Source organism: Haliotis rufescens, unplaced genomic scaffold, assembly GCF_023055435.1.
Source record: "Haliotis rufescens isolate VD_foot unplaced genomic scaffold, xgHalRufe1.0.p SCAF_1, whole genome shotgun sequence".
Taxonomy (NCBI): Eukaryota; Metazoa; Mollusca; class Gastropoda; order Lepetellida; family Haliotidae; genus Haliotis; species Haliotis rufescens.
The window spans coordinates 73750645-73776261 of record NW_025963779.1 but is presented as its reverse complement, the minus strand read 5'-3'; the positions used below and the strand labels follow the sequence as shown (position 1 = coordinate 73776261).

Below are 25617 nucleotides of genomic sequence, written 5' to 3'. Positions count from 1 at the left end.
AGTAGGTGAGGTGAAATGGGATTTAACGTCGCGTCCAAGATTATTGCACTTATATAGCGACGTGCCTGTACGTGTGTGTGTTTGTGTGGCTGCTTGTACTAGTCCGGACTGATGCCGATTTATAGTGCTAGCTCACTGAGATACCATGCCGCAGTTTAACATGAATACCCCACTCAGACACAGTATACTGACTCCGAGCTGACCAGTCCTTGTTTTAGCCCCTTAATACCGAGCGCCAGACAGGGTAACAACAAGTACCATCTTTTAACGTCTTCAACCCCAGACCTTCCGCTCTCCGGAACGACATGTAGTAACATTCCAGCAGTATAACAATGATAACAATGTTAACAATGGAGTATCGACCACACAAAACAGTGATTGATATTATGAGCAACGCCCCAGAACTTCCAATTAACTTTGTCATCTTACAACAACCACAGGTTAATTGGAACCAATTCTCCACTGAAATATTGATGCAGTCTACTGACTGGTATACAAAACATACTGCTTACATACAAAAACATTTCACAGGACCTGTAGATATTATAAGAGCTTAGGTCATATGTGTCTTACATAAACTTAAGACAACCAATCAACATCTACTGTATACATCACAGTGATGTCAGCACAATTTGAAATCTACTGTAAGCCATGTTTTATCTAAAAGCATAAGATTTACATTTGACCACAAAAGCATTGCCAATTCATAACATTGAAGAATGGTCTATTTTTATGTGAGGTTTTAGACACGTTCTTGTACTTGCAGTTTTAATGTACCAGTATTTGTTTGTCAACACACAGGAGTGCGTGCATGTTGTTCAATGCAGGTGTATCTTGATTCACAGTTCATGGATACTGCCCTCCATGATTCAATCCTTAGTGTTTGCTGTTCATAAAATAACATACATACACCTTGCATTTAACAGACTTACGCAGCAGTGAAGTCCGGCTTGAGTTTGGAGGGAGGCTTGGCTGGGTGGTTGTATTTGTCCTGGAACTCGAGCGGTATCTGGAAGGGCACGCCCACCTTGAACGGGCCATCCAGCAGGCCCACAGTAAACCTTTCTGGCTCTGCCTCTAGAAGTATGTACACTTCACTCATTATGCTGTACAGGATAGCTTATTGGCTGTATGAATAATGGAAGGCATGGGCTGTTTTCCACTATGAGTGTAGGTCTGATGTGGCCTATGTCAAAACAACTAACACTTTTAGCTTGCTTGCTAAAGATTTAGCTTCTACACATATCCCCAAACTGTATGTGAACTATTTGTGAAATACATTCAGACTAAAAACATAGGCCCAAGACAGGAACTCAAACACGTGCCAATATGTTAATTATTGCTATAATGCTAAATTGTATTGCCAACAAACACTGAAGGACTATCTCAGTCTTTCCAATAAAGATGTCTGCTGGTAAGACACTATGTTCACTGTACATCCTGAATTGTTTTGTATCGTGAGTCTGTCATAGATATATTTAACACAATATGAAGGCAAGAATCATAGACTAACCTTCAAATCGTTCAGAATAATGAGTCAAATACTAAACAAAAAGGGAAGCAATTTCCGTTTTGCTTACGGCAAATGTGAATGAGCCTAGCACTGCAATGTTCTAAAAGCTATGACATCACTGCATTAAAACATTGTATGACATCATCAGTGGAACGTCACTGCACATTAGATATGAAGGCAAGTACTAGGGCTGGGACGGGTAACTAGGGTACTCGGGTCGGGTGGGTACTGAGCAGGACCTGGGTACCCACAGGACTACCCGGACCCGTGGTTAGTCACATGATATATTGTTTTATTACAAAAATTATCTAGAATTAAGGTTTACTACAAGTCACAAATGACTTTCGTCAACTTCAGTGTATGCATGACCAGAACGCTTTTAACGTGTTTATAAATACATTTTGCCAGGGCTACGGTCAAACTATTCCCAATTGGACATTTTGTACCCAACTCTTGAGACTTACATCGGGTACCCCGGTAGGGTCAGGTAATAGCAGGGTGGGCGCCCGGGTAATAAATTTGGACTCGTCCCAGCAGTAGCAAGAACGTAAAGGAATATGTTTTAGTCTATTAGCTCTAACATACAGAAAAATCAAAATGTCTAAAAACGTTTAAATGTTATCAATCACACTTTTATGTGAAGCTGTTAACACTGTGAGTTATTTCCCTACAGGCCTATGCCTATAGTGAAGTGTGAATATGGCATGGTCTTTAAAAAATGTGTAGCATGAAATATAATGCACACTAACCCCCATCCTTTTTCAGTTGGAAAAATTCATGTCTTTGAGGTTTAACTAATTCTTATCAGGAAAGTAAAACCTTCTGAATCCAGACCAGCAGACTTCCTTAATCTTGGCGGATGGGCAGGTGCTCCTCTATGCGATAGGCTGTTTCTGTGCATTTGAATATGAGTATCTACCTGTGACAATAAAGCGGATCTTGTATGAAGGAAGCTCCCTCCCTGCAAACATTGTGGCTCCACTCTCATTGAGAACTGTCTGCAGCTGTAGTGTGTGGGGGCCAAGATTCTTCACATTCTCTGCAACATGTTACACACTGATCATTACTATCTACAGGTCTTAGTGATGGATGTGGAGGGACATGTCTCAGTGTTACTGATGAATGTGGAGGGACATGTCTCAGTGTTACTGATGGATGTGCGGGGACATGTCTCAATGTTACTGATTGAGGTGGAGGGACATGTCTCAGTGATAGATGTGGAGGGACATGTCTCAGTGATGGATGTGGAGGGACATGTCTCAGTGTTACTGATTGATGTGGAGGGACATGTCTTAGTGATAGATGTGGAGGGACATGTCTCAGTGATGGATGTGGAGGGACATGTCTCAGTTTTACTGATGGATGTGAAGGGACATGTCTCAGTGTTACTGATGGATGTGGAGGGACATGTCTCAGTGTTACTGATGGATGTGCGGGGACATGTCTCAGTGTTACTGATTGATGTGGAGGGACATGTCTCAGTGATAGATGTGGAGGGACATGTCTCAGTGATGGATGTGGAGGGACATGTCTCAGTGTTACTGATGGATGTGCGGGGACATGTCTCAATGTTACTGATTGATGTGGAGGGACATGTCTCAGTGATACATGTGGAGGGACATGTCTCAGTGATGGATGTGGAGGGACATGTCTCAGTGTTACTGATGGATGTGGAGGGACATGTCTCAGTTTTACTGATGGATGTGGGGGGACATGTCTCAGTGTTACTGATTGATGTGGAGGGACATGTCTCAGTGTTACTGATGGATGTGGAGGGACATGTCTCAGTGTTACTGACAGATGTGCGGGGACATGTCTCAATGATGGATGTGGGTGTACATGTCTCAGTGTTACTGATGGATGTGGAGGGACATGTCTCAGTCATGAATGTGGAGGGACATGTCTCAGTGTTACTGATGGATGTGGAGGGACATGTCTCAGTGTTACTGATGGATGTGCGGGGACATGTCTCAATGATGGATGTGGGGGGACATGTCTCAGTGATGGATGTGGGGGGACATGTCTCAGTGTTACTGATGGATGTGCGGGGACATGTCTCAGTCATGAATGTGGAGGGACATGTCTCAGTGTTACTGATGGATGTGGAGGGACATGTCTCAGTGTTACTGATGGATGTGCGGGGACATGTCTCAATGATGGATGTGGGGGGACATGTCTCAGTGTTACTGATGGATGTGGAGGGACATGTCTCAGTGTTACTGACAGATGTGCAGGGACATGTCTCAATGATGGATGTGGGGGGATATGTCTCAGTGATGGATGTGGGGGGACATGTCTCAGTGTAACTGATGGATGTGCGGGGACATGTCTCAGCTGTAGTATGTGGGGGCCAAGATTCTTCACATTTTCTGCAACATGTTACACACTGATCATAACTATCTACAGGTCTTAGTGATGGATGTGGGGGGACATGTCTCAGTGATGGATGTGGAGGGACATGTCTCAGTGATGGATGTGGAGGGAAATGTCTCAATGATGGATGTGGAGGGACATGTCTCAGTGATGGATGTGGAGGGACATGTCTCAATGATGGATGTGGGGGGACATGTCTCAGTGTTACTGACAGATGTGGAGGGACAAGTCTCAATGATAGATGTGGGGGAACATGTCTCATTGATGGATGTGGAGGGACATGTCTCAGTGATGGATGTGGAGGGACATGTCTCAGTGATGGATGTGGAGGGACATGTCTCAGTGTTACTGATGGATGTGAAGGGACATGTCTCAGTGTTACTGATGGATGTGGAGGGACATGTCTCAGTGTTACTGATGGATGTGGAGGGACATGTCTCAGTGTTACTGATGGATGTGGAGGGACATGTCTCAGTGTTACTGATGGATGTGGAGGGACATGTCTCAATGTTACTGATGGATGTGCGGGGACATGTCTCAATGATGGATGTGGGGGGACATGTCTCAGTGATGGATGTGGGGGGACATGTCTCAGTGTTACTGATGGATGTGCGGGGACATGTCTCAATCATGAATGTGGAGGGACATGTCTCAGTGTTACTGATGGATGTGGAGGGACATGTCTCAGTGTTACTGATGGATGTGTGGGGACATGTCTCAATGATGAATGTGGGGGGACATGTCTCAGTGTTACTGATGGATGTGGAGGGACATGTCTCAGTGTTACTGACAGATGTGCAGGGACATGTCTCAATGATGGATGTGGGGGGACATGTCTCAGTGATGGATGTGGGGGGACATGTCTCAGTGTTACTGATGGATGTGCGGGGACATGTCTCAGCTGTAGTATGTGGGGGCCAAGATTCTTCACATTTTCTGCAACATGTTACACACTGATCATAACTGTCTACAGGTCTTAGTGATGGATGTGGGGGGACATGTCTCAGTGATGGATGTGGAGGGACATGTCTCAGTGATGGATGTGGAGGGAAATGTCTCAATGATGGATGTGGAGGGACATGTCTCAGTGATGGATGTGGAGGGACATGTCTCAATGATGGATGTGGGGGGACATGTCTCAGTGTTACTGACAGATGTGGAGGGACAAGTCTCAATGATAGATGTGGGGGGACATGTCTCATTGATGGATGTGGAGGGACATGTCTCAGTGATGGATGTGGAGGGACATGTCTCAGTGATGGATGTGGAGGGACATGTCTCAGTGTTACTGATGGATGTGGAGGGACATGTCTCAGTGTCACTGACAGATGTGCGGGGACATGTCTCAATGATGGATGTGGGGGGACATGTCTCAGTGTTACTGATGGATGTGAAGGGACATGTCTCAGTGTTACTGATGGATGTGGAGGGACATGTCTCAGTGTTACTGATGGATGTGGAGGGACATGTCTCAGTGTTACTGATGGATGTGGAGGGACATGTCTCAGTGTTACTGATGGATGTGGAGGGACATGTCTCAATGTTACTGACGGATGTGCGGGGACATGTCTCAATGTTACTGACAGATGTGGGTGTACATGTCTCAGTGTTACTGATGGATGTGGAGGGACATGTCTCAGTGTTACTGATGGATGTGGAGGGACATGTCTCAGTGTTACTGATGGATGTGGAGGGACATGTCTCATTGTTACTGATGGATGTGGAGGGACATGTCTCAGTGTTACTGATGGATGTGGAGGGACATGTCTCAGTGTTACTGACGGATGTGCGGGGACATGTCTCAATGTTACTGACAGATGTGGGTGTACATGTCTCAGTGTTACTGATGGATGTGGAGGGACATGTCTCAGTGATGGATGTGGAGGGACATGTCTCAATGATGGATGTGGGGGGACATGTCTCAGTGATGGATGTGGGGGGACATGTCTCAGTGATGGATGTGGGGGGACATGTCTCAATGATGGATGTGGAGGGACAAGTCTCAATGATGGATGTGGAGGGACATGTCTCAGTGATGGATGTGGGGGGACATGTCTCAGTGTTACTGATTGATGTGGAAGGACATGTCTCAGTGTTACTGATTGATGTGGAGGGACATGTCTCAGTGTTACTGATGAATGTGGAGGGACATGTCTCAGTGTTACTGTTGGATGTGGAAGGACATGTCTCAGTGTTACTGATTGATGTGGAGGGACATGTCTCAGTGTTACTGATGAATGTGGAGGGGCATGTCTCAGTGTTACTGATGGATGTAGAAGGACATGTCTCAGTGTTACTGATTGATGTGGAGGGACATGTCTCAGTGTTACTGATGGATGTGGAAGGACATGTCTCAGTGTTACTGATGAATGTGGAGGGACATGTCTCAGTGTTACTGATTGATGTGGAGGGATATGTCTCAGTGTTACTGATGAATGTGGAGGGACATGTCTCAGTGTTACTGATTGATGTGGAGGGACATGTCTCAGTGATGGATGTGGAGGGACATGTCTCAGTGTTACTGATGGATGTGGAGGGACATGTCTCAGTGTTACTGACAGATTGGGGGGGGGGGGGACATGTCTCAGTGTTACTGATGGATTTGGAGGGACATGTCTCAGTGTTACTGACGGATGTGCGGTGACATGTCTCAATGTTACTGACAGATGTGGGTGTACATGTCTCAGTGTTACTGATGGATGTGGAGGGACATGTCTCAGTGATGGATGTGGAGGGACAAGTCTCAATGATGGATGTGGAGGGACAAGTCTCAATGATGGATGTGGAGGGACACGTCTCAGTGTTACTGATGGATGTGGAAGGACATGTCTCAGTGATGGATGTGGAGGGACATGTCTCAGTGATGGATGTGGACAGACATGTCTCAGTGATGGATGTGGAGGGACATGTCTCAGTGATGGATGTGGAAGGACATGTCTCAGTGATGGATGTGGAGGGGCATGTCTCAGTATGGATGTGGAGGGACATGTCTCAGTAATGGATGTGGAAGGACAAGTCTCAATGATGGATGTGGAGGGACATGTCTCAGTGATGGATGTGGACAGACATGTCTCAGTGTTACTGATGGATGTGGAGGGACATGTCTCAATGATGGATGTGGAGGGACATGTCTCAATGATGGATGTGGAGGGACATGTCTCAATGATGGATGTGGAGGGACATGTCTCAATGATGGATGTGGAGGGACATGTCTCAGTGATGGATGTGGAGGGACATGTCTCAGTGATGGATGTGGAGGGACATGTCTCAGTGATGGATGTGGAAGGACATGTCTCAATGATGGATGTGGAGGGACATGTCTCAGTGATGGATGTGGAAGGACATGTCTCAATGATGGATGTGGAGGGGCATGTCTCAGTAATGGATGTGGAGGGACATGTCTCAGTGATGGATGTGGAGGGACATGTCTCAGTAATGGATGTGGAGGGACATGTCTCAGTGATGGATGTGGAGGGACATGTCTCAATGTCACTGACAGATGTGGGGGGACATGTCTCAATGTTATTGATGAACATACCCATCTTCCTGAACCAGTATGGCCAGTTCTTGCCATGCTGACTGATGTGAGACACAATCACCTCATCGCCATCTGGAGCTGCAGCATCAACAATTACATAGTCATAAGTGACAACACTTCCAATGTCACTGAATGGATACAGTTTCAGTGGAACCTATGTTGTCTAAATATCCCATAATGCATGTTTATTTCAAATCACAGTAACTCTATACATAGATAAATCACAACATTAGGTTATCACCAGCTACCAAACTGATTCGAATCGTGCACACTGGGATTCCAGGAGCATCATACAATTTTGTAAGCTTCAACGATGAATTATGTTTGGAGTTGCCATGTAAATTAGGAACAGTCGTAAGTTCAAGTGTGAGACTTACAATGCCAGATGATCTTGAGCTCGACCAGCAGCTTCTTGGATGTGGCTGCTGTCCCAGGTAGCTTGCTAATCATTTCGCCCCTCTTGTTACAGATCTCTACCTTCACATCACCTGCAGACAATCAGGTGTAGGATCAACTCTACATTGAACAGGTGTTGTGGAAATCTCCAAGTTCACATCACTTGACAACACATCAATATGTAAGCACAATAAACTCCAGTATGAGTCCCAAGGCGTTTTGACCGCCTCCGTGGTCTAGTGGTAGAGCGTCCGGATGGAGAGTGGAAGGTTTCGGGGTTCGATCCCCGGCCGCGTCATACCAAAAGACGTTAAAAGATGGTACTTGTTGTTACCCTGTCTGGCGCTCGGCATTAAGGGGCTTAAACAAGGACTGGTTGGCTCGGAGTCAGTATACTGTGTCTGAGTGGGGTATTCATGTTAAACTGCGGCATGGTGTCTCAGTGAGCTAGCACTATAAATCGGCATCAGTCCGGACTAGTACAAGCAGCCACACAAACACACACACGTACATGCACGTCACTATATAAGTGCAATAATCTTGGACGCGACGATAAACCCCATTTCACCTCACCTCACCCAAGGTGTTGCAGCTCACCACACAGATTCAGAGCAAGATGAAAGTTGTATGTACAGAAATCGTCAAGTAAGAAAAGGGTGGCTGTTATGATGGTGTTAATTACTTTCCATGTAAACTGGCATAGGTTGCTGGGGACAAATTCTAACCCAGAGTCCAAATGGATTCCCAGTATAATTGCCTCATGCAACTAGCAATGGGTGCTGGAAACCCATTCTAACCAGGGTCTGTACAGGGTTAGGCCCTTCTCAGGCCTTGTGGTTTACATGAAAATGATTCTAAAAGACATTCAGTCTTCCTCCTCTTCTCTGTAGTTGCATGGTAAAGGGAGCAGCTTCTAGTCACCTGACAGACAACAAACAGATGAGGAACAAAAGGATATTTCCATTTCCACTTGGACCTACAATCCTGGTATGTAGAACTTCTCTAATTCAGGTGAGGGGGGGTCGGGTAGCCTAGTGGTTAAAGCGTTCGCTCATCACGTCGAAGACCCGGGTTCGATTCCCGACATGGGTACAATGTGTGAAGCCCAAACCAAACTTCACTCACTCACTCACTCTAATTCAGGTAACAATATTTCAGCAAATTGACAACACCACCCACAGTCCATTCTTACCAACGGTCTCTCCTGCTGGGCGGCGGCCATTCTGCTTCACTTCATTACCTTCTGGCCAACTGATGATCAAGCTATCGGGGAGTCTGCAACAACAGATGTAAGTCAATCATACCCCACATACAGACTGGCAGTGTCACTGATAATGTTTTGAGGCCTTATGCAATTATGACAGATAGTGATGGCTGCTTTGGATAGCCTAGGGAATAAAGTACAATTTTGCCTTACTTCAGTACACTATCTGAATTTGTTATCTTACTTGGCCTCTTCATCTTCAATAAACTTCTTGACCATGTGGTGGGAGGCTGTACGGTCAAGGCGGGACAGTGGAACTATCTTGGTGTCGTCATACACCGATTTGGGTTCCTGGAAGTATAGAGACTGGGGTAATACTTAACATGCTTAAGGGTTCCACAAACAACAAAATGAAGACAGTCACACTCTTCCAGCTGCATATTTGTGGCATTACAAGAGACACGATTCACACTTCCGAGTTACCACACCCAAACCTAATGGCCAGAAGGCACTCTAATCATGCTAATTGTCCTGTACAAATGTTTCAGCCAAAATAATCCTTTGCAACCAGTCAATGATACATTTGTTTAACAGTATGTGATTCCAACCTGTATGATCTCGAGGTCGCCCCCAGTGGAGTATACTTCTCCATCGTGGTCTCCGTACAACATGAAACACTTGATTGTCCCCATCATGGGCGGCAGGGTGCGCATGATCTTCACCTGGAAAAGACAACATCATGTTCAACTTCCTCCAACACCTTCTCACTTCACACACCCTCTATCATGTCCGTAACATGACCTTAAACATTCACTTGTACTACTTCATTTCAGAAAAAGTACTACAGAATAACAAACTTTTTTTTTGTATCGGCATAGCTCTCCAAACAGATTTTTTCTGAACAATATTGAAACATAACGGATACTATTTCTTACACCCTAATCCTGGTTTTATTGAAAGGGTTCCTTTGTCCAATGTTGACCTCCACTTTACACCTACACTGTTCCCGCCTTAAGCTTATTCTTGTACCATATCGATTAAACATCGGGCCTCAGATCTTTGCCCCGGATCTTTGATTAAACACAACTCAGGTTTCATGCATGCATTTCTCTTTACTGTTATTTTTACGATTAAACTCTGGGGGTAAAATTTACGCCAGGGTCATTAAATCGAGGAAATATGGTAAATACCTGCGAAGACTAAAAGTCAAGTCAAGCAAATGCATAACCTATCTCACTTTGGATATCTCTACGATCTATCATCCCCCACAGAACACGACAGTAGACTCACCAGGGAGCCCTTCTTGTAGAGTCTACCGTCCCACTCGACTTGGTCGTACACTGCCCACGGCGACTGCTTGTGTTTGGGGAGGTCCGTCCTGGTGATGGTCCCACGGAAACTACTGAAGAAGATCTGTTTGTCATGCTTGTCATGACACTCCTTCAGCCATGACACAAACTCCTTCTCGATAGATGTTCTCTTTTCCTGGATGCAAAAAAATATGAACATCAAATATATGAGATAATGATATATAGATATACAATTTATCAGGACCCATAACATCTGAGGATGACAGAGGATGACACAAGCAACATCCACTATATTATCAGCCAATCAAGAAACAAACATTCCTCTGTGGGCGTAGCCTATTTAATTTAATGTCGAAAGATTAATCCAAAAATATTTGCTTGGTGAGCGAAACCCAATGGAATCACTTGCAATTTATATATTGTATGTGACTCCTTCAGTTTTGAGACATTCCATTATATGGAATTTAGAGCTGTTATTTATTTACTTGAGCTGTAAATCTCCTGACAATCTGATTTTGTTGGATGGAAGTTTGCAGACATGTTAAGATCCCCCGTCCCAGTACAGTCAAACCAGACATCCATCTTTTCATTGACATCCTTACCTCATCAAACTCATGTGTATTTAACAGACTATCATTAACATGATTAATAATGCCTCGACTATTTCACAAAATGGATGATCATAAAATATATCCTATGTCAGTTTGAAATCTGGCAGGGACTGTCAGGTGATTGGATCGCAAGGGATCGCAGAATTGTAGTGGTGTATGACCCATTATTACAGTAGTGACAATAGTGATGTACGGAATGTGTGTGGGAGAGTTGTTTTAAGAAGCTGGAAACTCTGTTCTAGGACATTTCCACACCAGGATTGAAGAATAAGGAGTAACAAGGGCTTGATTTAACTACAAAAACATGCCCCAGTGCAACCTTTTATTGAAATATGCAACCCAATACTTATGTCTGTATGCACCAAGTTCTCAACAATGAACATGATGAATTGACCAATCAGCGCTGAGAATCACTAACATGTACATGTGCAAATAACAGAAAGTTATTACACACAATATGTACCAGGCAGTCCTGTGATCCATATCATGAGCATAAAATCTACGCAATTTGATTATAGTGGCAGACCAAGTAGTGGGAGACTGACCACCCGATCCCATTAGTCGCCTCTTACAACAAGCATGGGTTGCCTAAAACCAATTCTAGCTTGGATCTTCGCGAGGGAGACAAGCATGGGTTGCTGAAGACCAATTCTAACCCAGATCTTCATGGGGTAGACAACTGTACTCACATGGCCGCTGTGTATCCGGCTAAAGCTGGTACTCTTGTCTCGCAGCTTCATCTCCAGGTCCAGGAACGTCAGCTTGTTGGTGCTCACTTGGAAGCTGTCATTGGTCCAGAGCACCCCAGACACTCTAAGGATATTGGGAAGAAAAGATTTAGGAGAATGTTAAATACCGGTATCAATAAAACACCTTCAAGAACTAACTCCAATTACATCCATAAATACAGTTCCTGCAATTTCATAAACAGGGGTTCTGTTGGAACAGAAACTAAGACAAACTGCATACATTAGGAATGATCTACAACCATCCTCTTACATCTCCCACTATGCACACTTCATTGCCACTGCCACATGTCCTAGTAGTAGTAGTAGCATTATAATAATGTCCACAGGAACTGTTGGCCAGAACAGTAACTAAATACAAACAGACTCAATTTCTTTATGCTCAATATTTGACCTGTCATCTCAATTTATTTTGACATTTGTCCCAACTTTTCTGTTATTGAGCACCCTCCTCCCCCACCCACGCTGTCAGTTATGAAGCTTCATCGTCCCGCTTCACCTACCCCTAGTACATCCACAAGCCACAGACTACCATGTCCACCCCTGTACATCCCTGGAGCATGATAGTTCTAAGAGAGAGGTTCTGTATCAAATGCCCTTGATAACTACCCCTCACAGACAGGTCCACCTACCTGAAACCTTGTAAGGACAGCTTGATCATTCACCTACCTGTTGTAACAATCGGATGGAATGGCCTTGGGCTTCTTGGGAGGGCAGCACCACTCAAAGCTGTGGGTAAATACAACATACTCTGACACACCACATGAATAGAGTTACTCATAGCAAGTCAAAAACAGAACCACTAGAACTAACAGTGTCCATCTAAAAGCTTGAACAGATCTCCCCAGATCGGGTTAACAGAGGTTAACAGACAATAACCCTGACATCGGTGCTGTTTGCATTCCCTGAAAGAATACTCACTAAAATAGGGTAAAGGCTAGTGCACCTGTGAGGAGAAACTGCTACAATACCATGAAAAATCTTCTTCTTCTTCATCATCATCATCATATTTAATAATAATAAAATGTCTATTGTCTAGTGCCCCAAAATCCACTCTAGTGAATACTCATGGCATGATGTTATTACTCCGGCCAATCATTCAGTGTGCACTCTGTTTTCATTCTCAGCTCCCTGGGGAGTATACAGCCCAAGCTGCCTGTCAGGCGCTAGAAAGTTAACAGTCACATTGCCATATCATCCTACCAGGTACTCATCCAATGACAAAGAGTAAGATTTTACCTAAGTGAGAGTCGAGGGTATAATTCCTTTGTTTGTTGTTTTTTGTTTAATGCCGCACTCAACAATATTCTCTAAATAACCAAGCCTGGACCAGATAATCCCATTGACATCATGAGCCTCGATCTACCCAATTGGGGTACAATGGCACGCATCAAAGACGTCATGAGCCTGAAAACCTGATCCATTAGTCACCTCTTGACCACCCCATCCCTTAAGTTGCCTCTTACGACAAGCATGAGTTGCTGAAGACTAATTCTAACCCGGATGTTTACAAGGGGCTAACTTACTCCTCAATCAGGGTGTATGGTATGAGTCGTCCATTCCAGTAGCACTCAAACACAGGTCTTCTTCCCCTAGCTGGTCTGTCATTGATGGCGTAGTCGTGGTCATCCTCTGGCTCGGGGTCCACTGGAGAACATACAGCGGTTACACCACAGGTGAAAGTGAAATGGGGTTTAACCTTGCGTCTAAGATTATTGCACTTATAAATATAGCCACGTGCATGCACATGTGTGTATGTGTGGCTGCTTGTTCTAGTCCGGACTGATGCCAATTTATAGTGCTAGCCCACTGAGATACCATGCCGCAGTTTAGCATGAATACCCCACTCAGACACGGTATTCTGACTCTGAGCTGACCAGGTTCCACAAAAGTCATTAACTGTCCAGTTAAAAAAAATAAAAAAATCGACAAAATCCTTTCCTTATTCATTAGAAAAGTCTGCTAAAATTTCTCTACATGTCAACATGTTCAAATAACAACACATATACTCACACACAAAAGAAACACGAATACCATATTTGTTGGTTAATCTATGAAGAATTACTCACATTCAAGTGGTATTAGATTGGTTCGACCCACAAACGAAACATACTGGTATGTTATGTGAATCGACACTCATAAACGCATCACATGTGACATCATAGACCCATGACTCCAGATGCACCATTTGTCTCGTGAAGGATTAGCATGTAAAGTTTAGAAATCACGTGCAGCATATCGTGATAAGAATAAAGACCACTGTGGTACCACTTGACTGATTGTTAGTTTTGTCCGTAAGTGGTACACACTGGAAACATCTCTTCTTAATGTACATACTTCTCTATATGTTTCTATGGTTCATATTTCTTTTGGTGTTGAGTATATAATAAAAAATATCACCCTGATAATTTCAGTACATTTCCAAATCTGGCGATTTGGTTAGTATTACAGGCTTTACTGACTTTACCAACCTCATGGTCACTACGATGCAAGCAAACTACTAGAACAAAATAGTTTTATGATCGGTGAAGCTTTGCACATGTTGAATATGCTTACATGTTAAATGTATTTATAATGGATGAAACAAAAAGCATCAAATGAAGGACAAATTGTTTCCATAATTGACAAAAAAAACACTTATTTTCAATGATGCCTCTGACAGACATTGACTTGCTGCAAAGTATCTTTTCATTACTGAAGATTGCTAACAACCTTGGCAATGCTGACAAGAAGTAAAATGATACAAGTTTATTTACATCTGGGATGTTCTGGGTAAGTATTTCTCAAAACCAAACATGTTAAATAATTCAAACCATCTTACTTCTTGGATCATAAGCCTCTGAAGGGAAGGTCTCTCTGTCGTACAGGAAGGGGTGGTACCGGAGGACCCCCTCCACAATGTTTGTCCCGTCTACGAGAGCCTTGAACTCAAAGTTGCTGGAAGCTGTGTGCAGGAACATGGACTGCATGTCGTCTTCAATATCTCGCAGATTGACCACCTTGGGCTGGGGCCCACCTCTGGTGTACAGGCTCACCTGCACCCAAAACACATCCTCAATATCCCTGTCATTTACTACTCTAAACATTCACAACATAACAAAATTGCTAACAACTGTAATTAATGCATAGGAAGTGATTCCATGGCATTTAACTGGTTAACAAAGTACACAAAAAACCTTAGGCCACGCCCACTAAAAGACTACTGTTTCAGGATAGGCTGACAAGAGAAAGGACAGGCTCATGTTCCATTTGTGCTGAACGATGTCACTGATTTTGTATCGCTGCCAACATTTTTGTGTGTTAACGATTAAATTAGCAGTTTATAAACTTGCTATTGTTGACCTTTTTATTAATAAAAAATGATTACACAAATTTACAAAGTGTGAACACTTGTTTTTACGTATATCATGTTTCTACCTGCATAAAAGCAAAAATACTGAAATCAATTCTTAATTACATTGAATGAGCAAGTCCAGATTAACACTGCTCTAAACAGCATTATCATGACTATAGTTTTATCAAGACATGTAAGCTTATTGTGAGGGGACAGTCCAAAGTTTTGTGAAAACAACGATCATGCGAACATGTTGGTAGGCAGTTTAAAATAATAATGTAAGTTAATTACGGCTACATCTGGCCTAGAAGAGGTCACCATGACACAAAAAACGTTACCCAATCACATAGGCTATAAAGGCAATCTCATGAGTCTCCCTACCTCGATATCTATGTTTTTGAATGGGTTGTTCTGCTTGCTTGCCAGAGTGTCGTCATCTACATTGCCGTCAGGTCCATGTAGATAGTAGTGGTAGATGTGACTGTGGGTGCAGGGTAGACATAAATACACTACAAACAAGCAGCACTTTAACATGTATAAACTTTAAGACACAAACATATCACTTTCATTACTAACACCAATTGCGTTAATCACTGCAATGTCATGCTTCAATGAGGGATACCTATGATCGACTATCGATAATTTTTCAAACAGCAACATGTTTTACATTTTAGACATGGAAGGGGCCGTTAGCAATTGCAAAATATGTACAAATAACTGCAAGCGAGAATGTAATCAATCCATCTAAAAAAATAAAAATGATCTCATGTCCACTGTTTGGTAATCAAAATATGAACTTGTGACGTTCAGCTCTCCTGCACAACGTTGATCAAAATACGGCCCAAAGTACTAGTAGCACTGTCCCGGACGCAACCAGTGAGTGGGTGAGTGAGTATGGTTTTACACCACTTTTAGCAATATTCCAGCAATATCACGGCGGGGGACACCAGAAATGGGCTTCACACATTGTACCCATGTCGGGAATCGAACCTGGGTCTTCGGTGTGACGAGCGAATGCTTTAACCACTAGGCTACCTGACTGCCACCGGACTCAACCCCAAAAAGTACCAGAATTTGTACTTTACTAAGAAAGTGCTATCCCAAACATAACACTTGTTAAAATCTGACCACTTCCTAAATGGTATTGTGTTTTCATATCCATGTTGAATGTTTCTCAGAGTATCCAGGCTGGAATGTCTGGCTTATTTCAAATTGGTAACAGTAGTGAGGTTATCAAGTACTGATCTAGGTCATAGTTGATTCCTTTTAATGTAGGGGTGTTGGATTGTAATGATCTCACCATGCAAAACTAGATCCTGGATCAATCAATGTTATGTTATTTCCCGGTTATTTTGCACTACAAGTACAAATGATGTCAACAATAAAGTCCCAAAGACATAAAAATCGTTAAGATATCATGTCTCTCAAGGAGTCCCCCCCCCCCCCCCCCCCCCAAACTAACAATGGGCTGTACAATTGCGATTCCAAGAAATGGTAGTCAACAAAGTTCCGAACACATCACTGCAGCAAGTACGTGCGCAAAAAGAGTCTGTTTAAAGTACACAGTTTAGTTATGGTACAATGGAGATAAACTTATTCTGTTTTAAATTTTGGATGGTTCATCGTTGATTAAACAACGCTAAAAGTTACATTTGCAACGTCATGCTATCGTGTTTGGTTATAAACAACGCATTCAGTTATAAATAACATTTAGCTGTATTTAATCAACAATGAACCACCTCAGAATTTGAAACAGAATAGGTTTATCTCCTTATTATCTACCTGGTATAACACAAACACATTGTATGGATTGGTTAACAGAGAGTATACATGTACTAAACTAATAATCACGAACGATTCTGTGAAGTCTATCTAATGTTTAAAACCGGTATGCTCCATGTTACTTCGGATGAAGACTACATACGATAGCTGTCGTGTCCACTCCTTCATCTTGTGTTTGAGGTATGGAATGTGTGACGGGTTGATGAGTTGGATCACGACAGCCGTGAAACTCTCACGCTTGTTCTCCTCCAGGACGAGTCGTCGGATAATCTCATCCTCCACAGGAATATGAGAGTTGTCACATGGCTACAAGAGAAACATATGTTCCGGCATGAGCAGCCAACCACATCATCGGGGTACAAACAGTGCAATAACACACGACCAGCAGGTCCAACATTCTCACCATTCAATCCTCATTTGTTTGGACTAGTGACCCTTTTTGAATGAGTATGGTTTTACGCCGCTTTGAGCAATATTCCAGCAATATCACGGCGGGGGACACCAGAAAGGGGCTTCACACATGGTACCCATGTCGGGAATCAAACCCGGGTCTTCGGCGTGACGAGCAAACGCTTTAACCACCAGGCTACCCGACCGCCCCCCCTGGACTCAACCAAAAAAGGTACCAGTACCGCCTGTGACCTTTTTGAGTTCATAGTACAACATAGTCTTGTTCTTAACATTTGCATATGAACTCTGACCTTTCTGTTCCTGATAAATCCACTGTATATTGCTTCATTGTTTTTCTCCTTCTTCTCAAATTCTTCTTTTGATATCGTCAACTCGTGAACATCTCTGGAATCTTTCGGTTTGCTGATCATCTGGACAAAAAACCACTTTCACAATCAGCACCAATGTTTGTTTGCTTGTTTGCTGTTTAATGCCGCACTCAGCAATAATCCAGCTATCTGACTGCAGTCTGTAAATAATCGAGTCTGGACCTGTCAGTCCAGTGACTGAGATCATGAGCATCAACAAAGATATTGGATGCATCAACCAAGTCAGTAAGCCTTACCACCCGATCCTGTTAGTAGCCTCTTACGACAAGCATAGTCGCCTTTTACGGCAAGTATGGGTTGCTGAAGACCTATTCTACCCCAGATCTTCACGGGTCCAGTACCAATATATCATGGAACTGATCTTGCACTGATACATAACAAGTCACAAACATGTCACAGTGAATGACGAAACGCTAGGATTTCCCGACTGATAACAGAGCTTCAGACTAACTAATAGGTTAAGCGAGCCATTACAAGGGGAAAATGAGTGGCACGGTTTAATAATTATAGGGCCTTGAGACCAATATTGAAATGGAGTTTCCTTTGTATTTTTCAGGGTCAATGATCTGACTCCTGCAATATGAAGCAATGTAAAGGGCTCAAAACTGTACATGCTCCAAACCACATTGACTGTCATGTCAGTTATCAAGTGTATCATATATCCATTGGATGATGACATATACCCTGGCCACATTTGCCACCTTAACTTAATCCTAACTAACTAATGGGTCCAGGCTATTGATCATAATGGAGATGAAACTCACTGGAAGATCAAGGAAGTCATCTGAAAGACTTTCATCTCTTGCAACTCACACTTGAATCAGTCCTCATACATACACAGTAGGACTTGGATACTTACTCGGGTTGAGCTGCCGATGTAGAATATTGCCTGTTTGCCACCGACACCAAAGTAGGAGATGTCGCTGTTCATGTAGCGGGGGACATTCTCCTCCCCAACAAATGACAAGTTGTTGGAATCTCGGGCCTCTGAGCCAGGACTGGAAAGATGAGTTTGATTATTTAAAAAACCAACTGCTTCACCATGTCCATCCAGCATAATCTTGTGAACAGGGCATCAGTTCATTCACCATAATCTCGTGAACAGGGCATCAGTTCATTCAACATAATCTCGTGAACAGGGCATCAGTTCATTCAACATAATCTCATGAACATGGCATCAGTTCATACACCATAATCTCATGAACAGGCCATCAGTTCATTCACCATAATCTTATGAACAGGCCATCAGTTCATTCACCATAATCTCGTGAACATGGCATCAGTTCATTCACCATAATCTCGTGAACAGGCCATCAGTTCATTCACCATAATCTTATGAACAGGCCATCAGTTCATTCACCATAATCTTATGAACAGGCCATCAGTTCATTCACCATAATCTTATGAACAGGCCATCAGTTCATTCACCATAATCTTATGAACAGGCCATCAGTTCATTCACCATAATCTTATGAACAGGCCATCAATTCATTCACCATAATCTTATGAACAGGCCATCAGTTCATCCAACATAATCTTGCGCACACTACATTGTTTTATCCACACCAGAAACCCATCATTGAGGATTTAAATCCTGGTTCGCCCTGATTATGTTTCTAGGTTTGTCAGCCCCATACCCATGCTCATGGGTTTCACCAAAATGGTAAATGTCTGAGACGTGCACCACTTCAGGCTATCCTCTAACAATAAGCTGACACACCATGATATAACTGGAACACTGTTCAAAACAGTGTAAACCCAACTGACTCAATTAACATGTTCAATATCATGCCATCAACAAAAAGTGATGAGCAAGTTGTATGCACATTTTACATCAAGAAGAACAAAAGCCAGCTGGTAAATGTTGGACCTATTTAGGTCAACATCAGCTAAACATGTTAAGTAAAACTTGTATGAGAAAATCCTGTAGCTATTATCAGGTGAATCACTTCTATATTGTAGAAACTGCCTGCCTGCCACACTCACCCTCGGCCTTTCTCCTTCCTGATGAACTTGGACAGTCTGTAGATGGCCCAGTTATTCAGCTGCCGTGGGGTCATGCCCTTGCCGTTGTCAATCACAGAGATGCAGCTCCTGCTTGGATTGGCATCGTCAAAATGCTGTAACAGCGAATGAGTGAGTTAGTAAATGTTTTCTAATGCCACCACAATGAGACACGTTTAGGGTTACAGATCAGTCAGCTATTTCAATCAGTTATCATTAGATAAGGTAGATACAAGTATTCAAAACTGTCAATGCACAAAAGTAAACTGAGAGCAGTGAATGAAACAATCTTCCGCAAATCTCTCACTGATTTATTAATATTGAAACTACAGGTAAGCTAGAAGTTTGTTGTTTAATGCTGCACTCAGCAATATTCAAGCTATATGACGGCAGTCTATAAATAATCAAGTCTGGACCTGACGATCCAGTGATTGATATCATGAGCATCAATCCACGCAATTAGGATACGATGACATGCATCAACCAAGTCAGCAAGCCTGACCACCCGATCCCATAAGTGGCCTCTTGCAACAAGCATGGGTTGCTGAAGACCAAGTTTAACCCAGAATCTTCACGGGACTTAAGCATGTTAAGCTAGAAATACGAATGTGACTTTCTTTAAAATATAAACATAACAACCTTGTATTGTACATGTTGTACGTAGAATTTGTTCTAATTGAAATAAATTAAAAAAATATATATGAATAAATTAAAAACATGTTAAATATGTTAAATAAGACTTCAAAATAACTCACAAGTCTAATGTCTATCTTCCTGGGCCCATTGTTGTCAGCTGTAGCTGCCAGAGCATTATCGATCAGCTCTGCAAACGCATAGGCTGCAACACACAGTAACCTTGGTACGAGGGGCGTTCAATACATTTTGCAACTTCAATATAAGACCTCGTCGCAGAATATCTTTTTACACTGGGGGCTAAGTCTTGGCTGTACAGTTAAATCACCCACCCTACAGCCAAGACCTAGCCCCCAGTAACTATTTCCTGTTCCGGCAAATGAAATCTGCCCTACGTGGAAGACGCCTCCTGGATGACGAGGACATAAAGGCTGCCTCAGAGGCATGGTTGGAGGGCCAATCTGCAGATTTCTATAAAAGTGGTATTAAAAGCTTGAAGGACAAATGGAATAAGTGTATTGAGGTGAATGGAGATTATATTGAAAAATAAAAGTGCAAAAGATATTCTGCGACTTGGTCTTATATTGAAGTGGCAAAACTCAATGAACGCCCCTCGTACTTTCCCCACTGTTGAAGCATTGTAACAGCTGTTACCATGGTTACAGATGACACTATGCATGAACAATACACATGTTAACTCTGAAGCAGATAAGACATTGTCCATACTTATACATGTTATACAACAGTGCCATGACCTCATTGTTTCTTTCCCCTTTGACATGTTTAAATAAATGTACATTTATATATAGTCAAATAGGGAACGATTATAGCAACACCTTTCAGCATTACCTTTGTAAAGAACACAAACACTGCCTGACAGAATTTGAATGTTGTAATTACAATTTCAAGTCATAGTAATCTCTCGAAAGACTGCAGATCCATCTTCAGTGAAATTAGCATGATTAAACACCAGTCACTTTAAATGTTACAAGAGAGAGAGAGAGGAGCTTAAGCATTGTTGAGATGTTCTTTTTAAGGCCACAAGATCAAAATAAATTCTTGAAAGAACATTGGTAGGGAGTTTGGATCACATTTTTATTTTTATTTCCCAACCACTCCAACCTAAATTCACAGTTGTACCAAAATGACATCCAAGGCTTCAAAACCTGATAAACACTCCTGATTTGTAATAATCATGATGATGAACAGTTTCGCAGGTGTGTGTTGCATAAACCACACTGCAAATAGACATGATAGAAAGCCATGTCCCAAGGCTGGCAATGCATTCTGAAAGGAACCAAGTTAAATATGTGAAGCTCGCTCCCAGCTGTGCTGTCATTGTCCTACAGCAGTGCCTCTGTGGCTCCCCCTCATTCCTCCCCATTCTGATCTAAACTTTTAGAGTCGGAAAAAAGAAGTATGTTTAGATGGCATACAAATCTCAGTCATGTCAATATCACAAGAAAAAACATGATCACGGTTACTTTTTCCTTTGTTTCCCCCCACTTTGCCTGCAACTTACGGAGAGGATTTTGTCCTTCAGAGGCATAGTACTCGTACATGCCACCTTTGACAATGGTATCATAGTGAGGCAGGTAGTTGACACGCTCCTGGGCTGGGGCACACAGCTCTTGCTGAACATGTTTCATGACGTACAGGGTGTCCCCCTTGTCAATCATATCTGGTGGAGAAAAACAAAGTCAGAATAAGCACATTTATTATCGGATAATGGTTTAGGCAGGAAACATCACTTGTGTTTGTTTGTTGTTATATGCTGCACTCAGCACTAATCCAGCTATATGGCAGCAGTTGTAAATAATCAAGTCTGGACCAGATGATCCTGTGATTGACATCATGAACATCGATCTAAACAATTGCGATACAATGACATGCATCAACAAAGTCAGCAAGTCCCACCACCTGATCCCATCAGTTACCTCTTACGACAACCATGGGTTCTCAAGGTCAATTCTAACCTTCGAATCGAATCAAATCTTCACAGGACTTATCACATGTCAACATTTTACATGAAAGACATAGACTCCATTTCCATTCTTCTTCTTCCAAAAATGTAACGAAATAATAAGATAGTAAACCATTACATCATATGTACATGATGTAGTTAGCCTGCAAATATTTCAGAAAAAAAATAAAGAAATGCATTTTGATATTTTCTTGCAAGGTGATGCACCTAAATAATATCAAGATGAGTAAAAAAAATCAAAGTGGTCATCAAATTAACATGATTTATACATAGTTTTGATAAGTGATAATAAAAAATCTCACCCACATGTCTTATGATATCGTGTAGATAAAAACTTGTTGCACTTGTAGACAAACTCAGAAAAACAGATTTGGGAAGTGATGCGATATTCAATATCAAAAGAAACTCAGGTGAGAGTCCATACAAGCCATATCTTCACCATGTTCAATACTAAGTGCTCTGATTACTTGGATGTCAAAGTGTATAGCTGTGCAAATCTCCATAGGTGTTCATGATATAACACTGGTAAATGAGACAGATCTGTATTAGCATTGTTTGGCAGATCTATATTGTCACCACATCTTCATATATCTTGCAGAAGGATAAAAACAAAAGTGAACATGTAAATACTGGCATGAATGCAGCATACCGGACACCTTCCGACATTTTGGTAAGGGATGTGCACAAGCTCATTCCTTTGTAAGTTTCTAAGTTTTTAAGGCGCCACTAAAATAACACTCAACATCTTGAATTTAATGCTTTCTAGGTAAATAAAATGTTTAATTACCACAGTAGATACAAAATATGTGTTCGCTGAAATGTGGCTCCGACAGCTGTCACTGATCATGCTGATGAGCTTGTCGCATGCAATGATGGAACTTCTATTTTCGAGTACTTTTTCGATGTTGATGCCCAATTTCCTACGTTTATGCATCACCTTGATATTCAATTTCAAGGTTTAATCACATTAAAAATTACAAATGCAAGCGGGGAAACTTTTTCTGCTTATTTTTAGCTTTATCGCCCTATTTTTCAAATATTGATGCTCTATTAGTAGCATCAAACAAACATGGCGGATAGGTTTTTCGGTATCATGCATGTGTACCCATTTTTCTTTACTTGGTCAACACGAGCCTGTGTACAAATGCATCGGGGTAATTTTTCTGCTTTTTTAGCTGTATAGCCTTTATTTTTTAAATAGTGATGCTGTCGCATGCGGCTTTAATATTAGTGGTATCAAACAAACATGGCGGATAGGGGTCCGGTATAATGCATAACAATTCAGATTTTTTTCTGAAATTGTTCAAAGATCTTGCAAGTTTTTCCACTATGTTTCTGGGCAACAATGCAGTTTACAATTACAGGGCACAGCCAGAGCCCTACCATAGGCTCAATTACCATTCTATAATGCGGCCGATGTCTCACTATACCGTTACCGTGCCTCGCGCTCCATTGAATCTCGCTTCACGATCCAACACTCCTTTACAGTCTAAGGGAAACTTACACGTCTTTATGATCCAACACCCCTTTTCGATCTTTAGGGTTAGAGTGCTTAGGGCAAGGGTTAACCATCAATTCTTACCTTTTTTTAAGGGTTAATCCGGTTAATCCAATTGGTCGGTCATGTTGACATAAACAATGGAAGGTGTGGTTTCCAGAAATGATCAATGGGAGAGTGGACCGTGACATCAATGTTTACTGAATTACGCATGCATGTTAATGGGGTGCTAATGACCCGTCAAATGAGCACTGATTACATGTGATAGTGCTCGTGGTAGAGCGGTGAGCCGGCGAAGCATGTTTAAGCCCCCACAGCACTAACTGGATCTGAAAAAGTGCGCCTGGTAAAGTACACTACTCTTGTTTCTGTAATAATGAGAACTGCCAGTGAAGTCAAAGACAAAAATAATCAGTTAAACGTTAAGATAAATAAAATAAATAAAACGTTTTCTTAAATTTAGCATTAAATCAATAAAATTAATTTTTTTAAATCATAATTATCGTTCCATATAATGACTTTACAGCTCGTACTCATGGTAAGCCGGTTCCAAATGACCGGAAGCAAAGACTGGGATTGCGTGCACGAAAACAGGACAACATCAAATCAAAACAAAAACAAACCCCAAGATTCATCATCCTTGATCTCATCGCGATTGGTAGTTGCGATGACAAACTGGTCTCTCTTCGTTATATCAAGCGCCTGTAAAATTGCAAGAGTAGGTTATTACAACACACTGACTAGTGGCACGGAAAAGAGTTTGTATTTCATTTTCAAACAAACATATTTTGGAAATCACGAATTGCATATTGCGATGGTTTACAACCGTGCTCTGCAAATATTAGCAATGCACATTACCTCTCTGACTCTCTCTTTGAAATCCACGAAGTTAAACAACCCTCCGGTAGGAATTTTAACTTCGGGTGCATCTGTGGATCGTCTGTCAAACACAAAAACAAAAGCATCATCGTCCTCCACAGTGGGGGCTGCCATCTTTGATGACGCCATTTATCCGCGATATGTGGAATGCCCGTATGTAGGTTTTCAACAGTTATCTCCCTTTCATCGCTTGATGATCAATCAGGACTCCGAGAAACCAGAGACCATATACCGATATATCGGTATATGGTCTCTGCAAGAAACTGTAAACTGATCATCGTTGATCGATTTCTTATTTTTTAAACGTAGAAGATGGTTTATTTGTTTTTAGTTCTTGACACGAATATGTATATGAAATGACTGGTTATTATTTTCTACTACAGCAAGGGAAAGGACATTTTTACATTTGCTTGATGGCAAAGAAACCCAAAAGAAGGATAGTGATATATAAATAGTGACAATTTTTTCATTTACATGTATTAGGAATGGGTATTGGAGGTTAAAAGTGTATCAGAATAATTTGCAATGCACAAGGCTATGCGATATCTATCACGATATATTGTATAATTCTAATGTATCAATTCTGAAGCAATCTGATTCATTAACATGATAAAGGTATGAACTGAAGTTCACAAATGGAACTAAACAAGATGCTGGTACCATAGTGTTTACTCATTCAATAAATACGCAGCCATCATGGGCCCCCGGATGTTCGCCCCAGGGCAGCGAAGGCATTTGGCAAGTATACCATATTGAACTTGTGATAAAAGTCCCAATTTAAAAAAATCACCCGATATATCAAGCAGCAGTAGAAACTAGCTATTTTAGTCCATTAGTCCTTATAATGATAACAAATAGCAAAACTCCTAAAAAGGGCAAATTTCTACTTGACCTCATGATACCTTAACTATTGGACAGTTTGGCAAGGACTACAGGACTAGTCCCAATTTCTGATGCTGGTGAGCATGAAAAAATGATATTGTGATACATGGAAAAAAAGAAGCTCAATTTACCTATATACAGGTAATACCTT

The 25617-nt window shown here is 42.0% G+C and overlaps 1 protein-coding gene across 1 annotated transcript in view; it reads right to left on the bottom strand.

Annotated features, from left to right (window-relative positions):
* The window catches only part of LOC124139761 (structural maintenance of chromosomes flexible hinge domain-containing protein 1-like), an 84838-nt gene extending 60122 nt beyond the window's left edge, over positions 1-24716 (bottom strand). Inside the window, exons 1-21 of the mRNA XM_046507077.2 lie at positions 24564-24716; positions 24329-24407; positions 21746-21904; positions 20346-20428; positions 19573-19706; positions 18446-18584; positions 17509-17628; positions 16950-17113; positions 15407-15506; positions 14513-14726; positions 13218-13338; positions 12361-12420; positions 11635-11758; positions 10315-10509; positions 9633-9746; positions 9269-9375; positions 9013-9095; positions 7802-7912; positions 7425-7502; positions 2433-2552; positions 933-1077 (exon numbers count right to left, since the gene is read on the bottom strand). Coding sequence (XP_046363033.2) covers positions 933-1077; positions 2433-2552; positions 7425-7502; positions 7802-7912; positions 9013-9095; positions 9269-9375; positions 9633-9746; positions 10315-10509; positions 11635-11758; positions 12361-12420; positions 13218-13338; positions 14513-14726; positions 15407-15506; positions 16950-17113; positions 17509-17628; positions 18446-18584; positions 19573-19706; positions 20346-20428; positions 21746-21904; positions 24329-24407; positions 24564-24713 — 2600 coding nt within the window. The 5' untranslated portion in view covers positions 24714-24716. The remainder of the gene's footprint in view (positions 1-932; positions 1078-2432; positions 2553-7424; positions 7503-7801; positions 7913-9012; positions 9096-9268; positions 9376-9632; positions 9747-10314; positions 10510-11634; positions 11759-12360; positions 12421-13217; positions 13339-14512; positions 14727-15406; positions 15507-16949; positions 17114-17508; positions 17629-18445; positions 18585-19572; positions 19707-20345; positions 20429-21745; positions 21905-24328; positions 24408-24563) is intronic.
* Between the last annotated feature and the right edge of the window lie 901 nt (positions 24717-25617).